At 40.1% G+C, this 13,713-nt stretch overlaps 1 protein-coding gene across 7 annotated transcripts in view; it reads right to left on the bottom strand.

Annotated features, from left to right (window-relative positions):
- The window catches only part of LOC146493618 (receptor-type tyrosine-protein phosphatase U-like), a 260,603-nt gene that overhangs the window by 65,738 nt on the left and 181,152 nt on the right, over nucleotides 1–13,713 (bottom strand). For all 7 annotated transcript variants that reach the window (XM_085147848.1, XM_085147845.1, XM_085147843.1 and 4 more), the window contains exons 10-12: nucleotides 8,823–9,024; nucleotides 4,758–4,860; nucleotides 2,021–2,300 (exon numbers count right to left, since the gene is read on the bottom strand). In XM_085147848.1, the coding sequence (XP_085003974.1) occupies nucleotides 2,021–2,300; nucleotides 4,758–4,860; nucleotides 8,823–9,024 (585 nt within the window). The remainder of the gene's footprint in view (nucleotides 1–2,020; nucleotides 2,301–4,757; nucleotides 4,861–8,822; nucleotides 9,025–13,713) is intronic.

Genomic DNA, 13,713 nt, shown 5'->3' with positions numbered 1-13,713 from the left:
CAGTCTCCACACTAATTCATCCCAAAAGTGTTATTTTAGGTTGAGGTCAGGATTTAAGGCCAGTCAAGTTCTTCCACACTGGAGTCGCTCATCCATGTCTTTATGGACCTTGCTTTGTGGTCTGGTCGTTGCAGGAGGAAGCGGCCATTCCCAAACTTCTCCCACTAAGCCAGGAGCTTAAAATTGTCTAAAATATCTTGGTATCTAGAATTATCAAGAGTTCTTTTAATTTTAATTAAGGCAGAGGCCAACTTCTCAAAAAGCAACCGCACACCATAAGCCCCCCTCCAGAAAACTTTAGACTTGGCACAATGCTGTGAGACAAGTACTGTTTGCCTGACAACAGCCAAACCCAGACTCATCCATCAGATTGCCAGATAGAGATGCATAGACAAGAACATCTCCACTTCTCTAGAGTCCAGTTTTGGTGTGCTTTACACTAGTGCTTTACATTGCACTTGGTGATGTAAGGCTTGGATGCAGCTCTCTATGTTGCTCTCACTGTTCTTATGCTAATCTGAAGGCCACGTGAGGTTTGGAAGTCTATAGCGACTACTCAATATGTTCCTCAGCATCCTCTGACCCTGCTGTGAGTTGATGTTGTTCCTAATCACTTGCTCTTTGTTACAATACCAATAACAGTTGACGGTGGAATATTCAATGGGCTGCAACACGTTCTTGCTCCCAAAGCGTAATATTTTACGGTAGGTGACAAATTGTCAACATATTACGCTTCCAGGCACCCAACACGTCCCTAAATGACGAGATCGGAAAAACGAGGAAACATGAGAACCGTTTGGAATTAATCTACACATGTTCATTCATTTTACTTTAATCGCTTTGGAGAGAATGAGAAGGGCGAGAGCGGATCGTTGAAGGAAACGGATGAACCAGAATTGGTTTGTAAAAATTCTGCAACTTCAGTGGTGTGGAACTGGTTTAGCTTTCGTCCATCAGATACACAACAAAGCACTATTTTTTGTAGAGCATGCTAGCGAGCTGTCGTTATTACCGCGTTTTTTGGAAAATACGGCACACTTAAAATCAATCCTTTGATTTTTCTGAAAATCGACAGTGCCCCTTATAATCCCATGTGCCTTATGTATGAATTCTGGTTGTGTTTACTGACCTCGAAATGATTTTATGTCGTACACGGCGCTCGAAAATCTGTCAAATGTTTTAGTACGACTTTGCTAAGCTACGAACCCGCACCGCTTGATGGATTGTCGGAGCATTACAGCTATCGTAGGCAGGAGTCTCGCGGAGTGATACGTACTGTGCTTCAACATAATATTACTGTATTGTGTGTGTAACACCTCTTTTTAAGTTTTGTGGATATTATACATGGTTATGCTGAGGATATGTCGGCCAGTTTCCACTCGAAATGCCTTTTGGTTAAACTGTCAGCGAGGAATTTGCACTGTTACATTTTTATATAACTTTAATGCACATAAAACTTGTTTAAGTAAAAATACATTGATGGGTTTTTTTTGCACTAATAAAATTGTGGAATTGTAAAATATTTTGTCTCGTGTCAATTATATCATCAGTTATATCGTTATTGCAAATTTTCAAATGCATATCATGATAATTTTTGGTCATATCGCCCTGCTCTAGCTGGAACATGTATTACCGCGGGACTGTCATTCTACTACATTTCACCCATAACCCGGCACGCAGCATAAAAACGAGGAAGGTCACCTTTCGTGTTTCTCAGGAATGCCGTGGGTCATGACAAATCGTTGGGATGTTACGCACTGGGAGTGAGAACAGGCTGGAATCTTTGGTAGCGAGGAAATTTCATGACTTATTGCGCAGGTGGCTATCACTGTACCATGCAGGAATTCACAGAGCTCCTGAAAGCAACACATTCTTTCACAAATATTTGTAGATGGAGTCTACATGTGGCCATGGAAGTGATTGAAACACCTGGATTCAATGATTTGGATAGGTGAGTGAATATTTTTTGCAAAATAGTATCCGAGTAGCAGAGAAAAAAAGACATTGTAATGGTTCTTACCCCTCTGAAGTTGCTGGTGGCCTGGAAGTAGATGAGGTAGTTCTTGGTTGGGTCCAAAGGACTGTTCCAGTAGCCATTGTAGGTGTGATTATCACCCACTGTGAAAGGCGTGGCCTCCGGCAGACTGCTGGGAGCCAGCTCAGCTGTGTAGTAATGTGAAGCCCCTTTGGCCTGAGCCTCGTTGTGGGAATTTGGAGTAGGGAAACAGTCCACGGTACCCAGCTCCCTCCTCTTCACATGACGGGACCCATCCTCTTCCACCACCACTACCTGGTAGGCACTGAAACAGGACAATGTGGACCTTAGTGCCCCAAAAACCTATCATTTAAATATCATTCTAATAGTATATAATATCGCTGTCAATAGTCATAATGCCAGGAACATACCATTCAGATCACACTGTGTTTTTTGCCCTTGTCCTTAAATTGTAGCATCATCATCATATATCCAGTCAGAAAAGTAATATTACTCCAGTATTACTCCAAAGTTTTCGATACATAAAATGGATTAACTTTGGAATGATCTGGCTGAGGAGATTCCGGCCCACAGAGCCAGTGACCTTTAAATTCCAAATTAAAACAAGTTTTTATAGATTGAATTTTACCTGATATTACTTCATGTTATGTTTCCTTTTGAAATCCTGTAATGTGTGGCCATTGTTTTCAGTTGTCTTGTTTAATATTTCTGGTTTCTTTGTTAATTATTTCATTGGCATTGTTTACTTTTTGTAATTTACCTCCAATAAATTGTTGCTTTTAACTCATTAATGTTGAACTTTATATACACACAGATTTGAATATGCCATCTACAGTGTTCATGATTTATTTTTTTTAATTAAACTGTTTGGACTACAGTGTTCATTTGAAGATGGCACCCAACTGAAACCCAAATTCATAAATTATATCAAAATACAAGAAAAACTCGCTATTATTGAATTTCAGCTATTTTTTATTATAATTGATCTGTATTGGATATGTATATTTATTGAATAACACCACTTTTAATTATGTGATGTTTTGTTTAACAATTTTCATCAATGTTTTTTTTATGTTTTTCATCCGCGCTCTGCCAGTTAACTCTTTCCAAATCAGCCTACCAGGTGAAAGTAAAGAAAGTACAAGCAGTAATTATATGCAAAGTAGCATGATTAGTCATCCAGAGAACTCATGCTAAACTTTAAAAAGACTGCATGGTAAGTAGGTATCATATGCAGGTCTGTAAGGCTCCAAACGCAATATGTTATTCCCTGTGTATAGTGTTTATTTAGAGTAAAAGGATTACTTTAGCTGCTGTTGCTTTAGCTAACAGGTGCTAACTAGATCCTTCGAGTAGCTCATGAGCTAGTGAAAGCGCATGAGCATGTGACTGGTTCCAAAAAAGTCTGGCTACTGTGTAAAGTGTGAATCATAACAAAATCAACATATTTGACATTTTCTAAACAATAAATAATTGAAAATAGTACAAACGTATGAAATTGGAGTACGGTGGCTGTAGCTCAGGTGGTAGAGCAGGTCATCTACTGATCGGAAAGTTGGTGGTTTGATTCCTGGCTTCCTCTAGTCTGCATGCCAAATATTCTTGGGCAAGATATTAACCCCAAATTGCTTTCCGATGCATCCATCAGAGTGTGAATGTGTGTGAATGCTACTTAGAACAATGTGCTTGTACGACTGGGTGTGAATGGGTGAATGCACGAGTTGTGTAAAGCGCTTTGAGTGCTCAGAAGAGTAGAAAAGCACTATATACAAACCAGTCCATTTACCATTTACTCCAGACAGGAAAATTAATGAATTTTAGCAGATAGCCGCCCCTCCCTGAGCCTGGTTCTGCCAGAGGTTTCTTCCTGTTAAAAGGGAGTTTTTCCTCCCTCCTTGTCACCAAAGTGCTTACTCATAGGGGGTCATATGATTGTTGGGGTTTTCTCTGTATGTATTATTGTAGGGTCTACCTTACAATATAAAGCACATTGAGGTGACTGTTGTTGTGATTTGGCGCTGTATAAATACAGTTGAATTGAAAGATATGTCCCAAATTGTATATCAGCAGTCACCATTTACCAAACTGTGTTTGTTTGATTATTAATTTCAGTTATGAAAAAATGTTTTTACTACTCATGGCCACAATGAAGAAGCAATATTGTCACGAGATTCTTTCGTTTTGGCTTTAACAGAACCTCACCATGTGATGAATATTTTTCTATTGCACCGTTATATCACTCCCAGAGAAATGCACTCCATGAAGGATTGGATGCTCTTTTCTAGTTGAAAGCCTGGTGCTTCAATTTTTTCTCAAAACCTGAGGTTTTACTGAAATTGAACCAGTGGCAAGGGCCCATTATGGTGACACAATGTCTAACAGTCAGCATACGAATGGTTGACATGGAGCGTCATTCTAAAGATGGGTGAAATGGTGAATTAGGCTTCAGGACGGAATAACGAATAACAGCCCACTTTTTATTCCCTCTTGCTGTTGTGCCAACACATCAGAACGTTCCGATGTCCTTGACCACTGGGCAAACATTAATGAGGAAACCTAATATTAATGGCTTGCATTTAATTTTGAACGCTTTGTGAACTTTGCAAAATCATCATGTTTCCGTGAAGACCCACTTTCTGGGACTTCATGCAAGAACAATTTTCTAGTGCTTCACAGAGCTCGCTTTGACTGCAGCTATAAATATCAGAGCCTGGAAGAGCACCAAATGAATGTCAGTGTAGGAGTGAAGCATGCATTGTACCTGACAGGAGCCCCTCTCCCCAGGGCTGGGCGCAGCAGCACGGTGATGGTGCTCTCCGACTCACTCAGTGGAGAAGGGATGTCTTCATAGTCAAACACCGGAGCTGAGGGCAGAAAGAAAAGTGGAAAAAAATATGTGTCAAAACAGGGCTAACATATGTAGAAAAAGAGCAGGATGATTTTCCGTACTCTTTTTGCAAAGATGAAATATACTCTGTTTAGATTTGGGAGATTCAACAGACACGTGGCTCCACTGCTCAATATTTTAGTAATGTTTTCTCCCCTACATTAAAAGATAAGAGTGTACCATCTTTGTTCATTACCCGCACTTGTCCCCAGCGTACTAGTGTGTGCAGACCTCCCACACAGTGCCATTGACTGATGATGACTAGTAACAGCAGCCAACTACAGAGAAAACAAGAGGCTCTTATAATATAATTAGGACAGATCTCAATGCTGCACAACCTCAGCAAAGCTCTGGGGACAAAGGGGTTGAGTGTTCCCATCTCTGTTTACTACAGGGAGTGAATTAATTGGAGTACGTAGTGAAGCAAATGGTTATCCTGGTACAACAGATAAGCCAAAACAAAAAGGTTCCGTAATGGAAGTGGAAAATGTTTCTGCTGAGGCAAGGCATTAATGCCCGTCGTAAAAACCTGCTTGTGTAACCTGTCATCCGCAAAAACACACACTCATGCTTGCACACAAACATCTGAGGTCTGCATTATATGCAGTCGTGCTCAGGAGTGTTTGAGCCAGTGTGTGTTAGGTGGTTAAAGCCAATGAATAATGAAAAAACTAACGAGTACAGCATTACACTTGCATGTGTGGTACTAAACTGGAACGGGAGCTGGCTGCCCAGAGCTCCTGACAGCACAGCCAGGTGGGAGCATGTGATACTATAGATTTAATTGTACACTCTGACATCTGCAAGCCCACATAAGCCACTTTCTAAACCGAATGGAACAGGTACAGATAATAGAGATGGATGCTGTATTACATACAGTGTGGGGGTCAAAGAATTCTCCTGGAATATAAAAAGCACCGAGATCCAGCAGAACCAAAAGGTATTTTTATTAAGACAATAACGTTTACAATCCACCGATCTCCCTGTTCGGCATTAGAAAACACCAGACTAAAATCAAAATGTTCAATATATTCTGCATGCCTAGGGATAAAGTTATATCATTGTCTGCTTTAGGAGACAGTAATAATAAATAGACATGACACAAGCACACTTGAATCAGAGGAGAAATCAAAAGGAAAAGAAGCAACAACTTTAAAAAGAGAAACTGCTGTAAACCATTAAACTGCCATAAAAGAAACAAATTAATAAAACTTTAACAATGAGCATTTTTTTATATTTTACTTGAATGCACTGATTCTATTACTTTAATGTATAATATTTAATGTATTTAATGTATGAATGTAAAGGAGTTACATTCAAAATTTGAAAGTGCACTGCAATAGCTCAAGGTTGGATCTAGAGTGACTTTTTCACAAATACGGGATACCTATACCACACTAGACAATCCAAAAGTCATTCAGTCTTCCTGAAAATGTGCGCCTTTAACCCCAAAATTAAACAGTAATGTGTCCCCTTAAAAGCAGGTTTTCAACTCTGCATTAGGCTGTTCAGAACAACCATAAACATGTTTGACTTTCCCAAATTCTGAAGTTAACAAGAAGCACTCAGAGAGCGCAACCCTCGGCAAGGCAACTCACTCTCTGGGCAGTAGTGACTTTAAAGGAATAGTGTTGTATTTTGTATAGTTTCATTTTATTTTCTTTGTTCTTTTTTAGAAAATACTTTAAGGAGTTTGTAGTGGAGTAAAAAGTACAAAAAGCAGGCTTTGTTATTTGCATTGCTGAAACCCCTTTTAACTTAATTTTGAGTGTATATGGATTCATTCGCGTTCTCTTGACAGTACTGTTTTTTAAAGATATGACATATTTTGGGGTCAACTTGCAACAAAGTCATGTAAAAGTGAAGTGTTACATTTAGATTTGATATTTGGATGCAAACTAAGACAGGTGCAGTAAATATAATGGCACGTCTTGCCATTATTTATAATTTCCTTGTGTCAGTTTACTATTTATCAAGCAAGACACGTTTGGGTAGGATTTGGTAGGATTTAGAATGCACATAATGTAAGTGCAACAAACTGGAAAAGGACTGCAATGAACTATAGTATGCAGAAAAATTCAGTACAACAGCGAATGTCACAATTTCCACTTTTTGCAAAGACTCTTTCATAAAATTCGTTGCTATACTCCTTCGCTGAACAATCCAAACTCTTATGCTTTACTCTGTTTTCAGTCAATGTTAAGACACAGTCAAGGAAATTAATCTTTTACATTTTTTTGTTTGAAATAAGTTATGAAACACAAATGTAATAAAAAGTGCAGAAACAAATTCAAGAAGAAACACTCAGAATGCAAAACTGTGCCAAGGCAGCTCGCTGTCTTTTACATACTGGGCAGCTAACGAGGCACATCGTTCTCTACGTATCTCTACGTACAACGTATTTTGGGGTCAACTTGAAGGATCTTGAAGGAGAGGTCAGAGGTAAATGAGACATATTTTAAATCTATATGCAGTATTTTATTTTGACTATACACACCACACTTGTAAGGATCATAGTTAAGTTATGAGGGGTTTTTTTTGCCAGTTTTTGACCAATAAATCATTAAGTTGACCTTGAAGACCTCGGTGCATGCAAGCCAAATTTTAATGAATTGCTAACATGACCCCACTCTACACCCCTACAAAGTTTTATCAGAATTCTTTCAAAAACTTTGAATGGCACATGTGCAAACACTGCCAAAAACATATTCTCCTTGGCAGAGGTGGAAAAATGTGGCAAAAATAAGGGGGACAAAAAAATAGAAGTTAAAGCACTTTCTAATAACCTAAACAATATGTCCAGTTCAGACTTTGTGTGCTGCCAGGACCTGCGGGGGTGCAGTGTTCCATCTCTGGACAAAGATCCTGCATAGATCAGTTTGTTCTGGAAGATTTCTAACCATCCTGTTGTTGGACCATGATCTGTCGTGAGGTCCCATCGCTAACCGCTGCAGCCCTCAAGCTGCTTCAGAAATACTACCTAATTATCTGACTTGCTACCTAGACCTTGAAATACACTGCTGTCACACAAAAAGTCAACATCATTAGCTAAACAGCCTTGTTTAGTTCTAGATTTGGCACACAGTTAATTGTTTTTAGGCACTCAATATGTAATTTGACAGAAGAAAATGTCCTTTTGTTTTGCTGTTCGGATTAACATAATCAGGTCATTTTAACAAGAAGAAGCCTGAAACATTATTAAAGCCTGCATCAGGAGATTTTCTACAGATACATCTCCAGAAAGAAGGAAAAAGCAATAACTGCAGACCTTTTGAGGAAGCTTTATTTTCTTTAACTGCTTTTGTGTGTGGATTCCTGAATGAATCCAAATCATCCACACACTCCATTTACCCCCCACGTGCTGTATGAGGGAGACACAACAATAGCAAGTGATGTTTCATCAGAGTAAACACCATTAGTGAAAATGGCCTGCAGACACCAATCAGGGGGAGAGTGTTTCGCAATCCCCACAGACAGAACAGAATCTTGAGATCCATAGCGGTAACCTCTTCCCTGACAAACACCGCTTGTCTAATTTCTGAACAGCTGCGTGTCCTTTGAATGGAAAACGCAAGCCGCGGTGATGTGAACAAAGCTGTTTTCAACCAAACCATTCAAGCTGAACATTTGTACTTGGCTATAATTTGTGCTGCTGTTATTCTATCAAACTAAGCCAGTGTGCCTCTGAAAGGTGTACAGAATGAAAATAATTTGTACAGTTTAAAATTAAATGTGCAATTCAACCAAAGTTCTTCAAAGGGAGGGAATTACATATCATGACATAGTCTCCTATCATTAAAAAAAAAACATGTTTTTTTTTTTCTTTAGACTTGTCCTGTCACAGCCACTGAAAATCTGAATTCATCATTAAATACCAGTCAAGAGAAAATCTCTTACGCACATGTAGACACACACACAGCAGTCAGTGCAGAGACTCACCAGAAATGTTGGTGGTGATCTCAGTGAGTGCAGTCTGGCCAAAGCCCTTGGCAGTTCTGGCCCGGACAGACACCAGGTAGGTGGTTCCAGGATGGAGGCCGGAGAACATGTGGTAGGTCTCATTTCTCAGCTTGGACACTGTACGGCGAGGACCTGGCACATTAATACCTGGATCTGATGACTCAATACTCTGGTAACTGATCTGAAAATAGAGAAAATGATGATACTGTATTAAAACGGTCCAAACCTTATCTAATCTAATCCAGACCTGTGCAAGTCTGTTCTTGCTTTTTTACCAGAAAGGTTCAGGCTCTTTTTGACCTTTTTAACAGGATATGATGTTCTTTTCATGCTTTAGCCCCATGTGACCCTGAACTAGATAAGCTATTAAGAGAAGGGATAATAATGTTAGCATATTAATATACCACTATGACAACTCATAGCATTTAAGAGGGAGCATGTAAGCCTGGGGGAAAATGGTGTGATCGATCCACTATCAAGTAATTTCACCTAAAAATAGAAATGATGACAAATAAAGCTTAGTTGATCACAAAACCCACTAAGCTTGTCATTTTGTGGTTTCCATCAGTGAATCGCAAACTATGAAACTTCTTAGATACACTAATATGCAAAAGTCTTGAGACACCCCTCATTTTGTTATATGAGACTTTTTCTTCTTGATGCATTCTCAATCATCCAGGTAAGTAAATCCCCAAAAGTTGATTCTGTTCATCTGGACGTACCGTTTTGTGGGAGAAACATTTCGTCACTCATCCAAGTGACTTCTTCAGTCTCAGCTGACTGCAGGTTTCCCCAATCTTATAAACAGTACATTTGCATAATGACTGAAACCAGCCCACTGAAGGAACAATGGGCTGAGAGGTCAGTTCATTAATCTTAATTATGCAAATTCTCATGACCATTGATCAACAACCATTGATCAACAACCACTGATCAAAGACCACTGATCAATGAGTACCATTCACAGAGAGTTGGGGAATGGCTGCAATCACAGTATTGTAAGATGGTGAAAGATGTACCCTTAGGCCCCCTCCTCGATTCAGAGATGGTCTTTCCCTTTTCACGTAAATGGCCTCCTTTACTCCATGCTTAAACCAGCGTTCTTCCCTGTCCATGATGTGTACATCCTCATCCTTGAAAGAGTGTCCACTGGCCTGTAGGTGTAAATAGACTGCTGAGTCCTGGCCTGACGAGGTAGCTCTTCTGTGTTGTGCCATCTGCTTCGCCAGAGGTTGTTTGGTTTCCCCGATGTATAAATCCTGGCAATCCTCCTGGCACTTAACAGCGTACACTATGTTACTCTGTTTGTGTCGGGGGACCCGATCCTTGGGGTGGACCATTTTTTATCGCAGCGTGTTTTGGGGTTTAAAAGCCAGAGAGAAAAAATGTGTCTCAATTGCTCCGATAATCCTGACACATACGGGATCACTACAGGTTTTCGCTTAGGCAGCAGTTGTCCTTCTCTCCTGGATCGGCTGGAGCTTTCTTTTGGCACCTCCCCACCTTTGACAAAAGTCCAGCTGGGATAACCACATTTACTCAGGGCTTTCTTGATGTGCTGTTCTTCTGCTTCCTTCTGTGTCAGTGGGGATGGTGTTCACTCTGTCTTGTAGCGTCCTGATGACACCCAGTTTGTGCTCCAGTGGATGATGAGAGTCAAACCTTAAATACTGATCCCGTATGCGTAGGTTTGCATTACACATCAGCTTTTAGATGTCCCCCATTACTGATGGAAATCTCTAAAATGAAAATGAAAAGTCTAAGAAGGCTAACTTGCCATTTTTCATATCCTCCCTGGTGAACGTGATGTGTCGGTCCACCGAGATAATGTTATCCGGGAAATGTGGAACGTCCTGAGACTTGATTTTCACCCAGGTGACATCCACATATCTGAACCAGTGGCTTGGTGGTGTTCCAGGGTAGGATAGCAAAGCCCTCTTTTCTACTTCTTCCATGTACAAATTGGCCACGATGGGTGAAACTGGGGAACCAATGGCACACCCATGTTTCTGCCTGTAGAACTGACCCTTGTATGTGAAGTAGGTGGAATGAAGACACAGTTCCAAAAGCAAACACACTTGGTCGATGCTGAGAGTGGTCCTGTTGTTGAGGTTGGGGTCATCCTGTAATCTCTTACGCACTACCTCCAACGCTTCCGTGCTCGGGATGCATGTGAAGAGAGATGTAACGTCGTACGAGACCATGGTTACATCTGCCTCCATAATGACATCTCTCACCTTCTCAACAAAATCCAAAGTGTTCTGGACGTGGTGTTCAGAGCTGCCTACCAATGGGTTGAGGATTGAAGCCAAAAACTTGGAGATGTTGTAGGTGACGGAGTTGATCATACAGACAATCGGTCTTAAAGATGCACCCTGTTTATGTATCTTCGGTAAACCATACAGACTTTGTGTAGACTCCCCTGAGTACAGCCTGTGGTATGAGGTCCGGTCAATAGCCTTGTCTTGTTCTAACTGCTTCAAACAATCTATCACCCTCTTCCTGTATCCACTTCCTGGGTCTCCTTTCAGGGGCTCATAAGCATTTTCATCCCTGAGTAGTGACAAAACCAGCCTTCAGTGGGTTGGTTTCGGTCATTATGCAAATCTACTGTTTAGAATATTGGAGAACCTGCAGTCAGCTGAGACTGAAGAAGTCACTTGGATGAGTGATGAAACGTTTCTCCCACAAAATGCTCCATCCAGATGAACAGAATCAACTTTTGGAGATGAGAATTTTTAATTTTTTTCTCAAGTGGTCTTGAGAAACTTTTTTTCAGGCCTTTAGAAAGTCTTTCTCAGAGGAAAGACTTCAGAGGAATGTTCTTTTTAAAAAAAAATTGTTCAGCCTCTTAATATCGACTTACGAATCATTCAAGCTTTAAAAATGCACCTAATTCAAGGGATGAACTGGTATAGTCAATACAGACAACTTAGAAAAGAACCACTTTTACATTTTGACACATTTTATTACAAATCCTTTCCCACAAAAACACATAATTTGTTCCAATTTCTTTAGAGACATCTATGAAAAATGCCAAAGATAACACAGTGTGACAGGCATACAATAGTATTTTTGTCCCAATAAGATGATTCCCAAAGAGCTGTTAGCCAAACTTCAGTGTGCCCTTAAAAAACTGAGGAAACTGAACAAGTGGGAGGACAAAAGAAGAAGGGGCTGTACCTACAGCAGGCAAACATGAAAGCCATGACCTTAAGAAGAAGGAACAAAACAGCAAAGACCCAACACAGGACCTGATGCATGTATCTGTTCACTGTCAGGCCGTGCGTGATTATACAAAACACAGATTTTCAAGCTCAAAACCTTTTTTTGCTAGGCCCTCCTTTGTTTTACAAGAAAATTGTTTGCGCCCTCCTCCCCCCCACGCTCGCGCACACACGCACGCACTAACACATCCTCCAACCACACACACCCATATTTTGCTCCATTGCCGTTTATTTCACACCTTTAGTAAACAATTAAGTAAATACAAGTAATCTGCAATAAATTACAGGTAGTAAGAAAATAAACTACTAACTTTTTTACACTACCTGCACACCTACAGGGGTATTTTTGAAAACGCAGCTGTTTCGTCCACACGTGAACGGCGTTTCGAATCACCAAAAACTGAGATTTTTTTAAAACTCATTTTTTGCGTTTATGTGTGGACGAGGAATACAGAGTTCGTCACACAACATCAAAGGTATGTGCCTTTTTTCACGTCATGCTGTGCGCACGTTATTGCTTACATGAGAGGAATTTCAGAATGGCAGATAGTCAGATTAACAGTATTTTGTCTCTATCTTCAGATTTTACACGCTTACATAAACACGCAGTTACCGTCCCTCTATTTAGAAAGGCAGAGGCGTCACGGTGTGATTATTTTATGTGTTTTTTTCCCTGTGTAATAATATCCAACATTGCTATCAATACATTCAAAAAATGCCTCTCTGTGGAAATTGGTTTAAAAACATAAAAAACTGTGGGATACTGTTTGTCCGGGATTTGAACCGGAGGAACACATTGTGGCAGGATTAGCCTGATATTATTTGTATACCACTGTAACTTTACTGTATAAAGAGCTAACATCTCTAAAATGTCAGGAGTAGTTAGTCATTACAACAAGTGTTTGTGAACTAAAAAGAATGTGGGATACTGTTTGTCCATGATTTGGAGAGCCCAGTACATGCTCCCGATGCAGGGAAGACCAATTCTGCAGGGGAGACCTACCTTGGCACTTGTGCAGGTGAAACCAAAGGGAAGATATGCTTCATCATATTTTCTAGTCTTTGGCTTAGAATGAAGTTGGTTTGGAAACATATTCAGCGATGCTTCATCTCCTGCTTTGCGTTTGTGTGAGAGCCCCGTAAAAAAACCTGTCCATTATGCTAGCAGTGTCCAAGCTTGTTTTTTTGGGTTTTTTTCCCTTTTCATACCGCAAACCCCCTGCAATGCCTCTGCCCCCCCCCCCCCCCCACACACACACACACACACACACTTTGGGAAGGTCTGCATGTATGTTTGCACATGTTTCAATAAACTGCTCTATTGCCCATTTTCCTAGCAACATGCAAAGAAATGTGGAGTGGCAGAAGAATTAATTACTAAGTACTGTAATTCCCATGATATTTGAAAACTCTGATGTGCCAGAGAAACACTCGAGAAATAAGAAGCGTTATAAGTTACCTAGTTAAAGTTAGTTTTAAGCCTCTAGGGAGCATGAATATCTAATGTCTGGAACACAGGAAAGATTTCTAAACCCACATACTGTTGGATGCAAAATTAAAAATGAATGTGACACATAGCAGCTTTGCAGTTATGACAATTACATAACATTTTTACATAACAGTTGGATTTTTAGCTGCTGTTA

This window comes from Neolamprologus multifasciatus, chromosome 22 (genome assembly GCF_963576455.1).
Source record: "Neolamprologus multifasciatus chromosome 22, fNeoMul1.2, whole genome shotgun sequence".
Classification (NCBI taxonomy): Eukaryota; Metazoa; Chordata; class Actinopteri; order Cichliformes; family Cichlidae; genus Neolamprologus; species Neolamprologus multifasciatus.
Note: the sequence above shows the minus strand (reverse complement) of the source record. Positions and strands in the feature narration are given on the sequence as shown.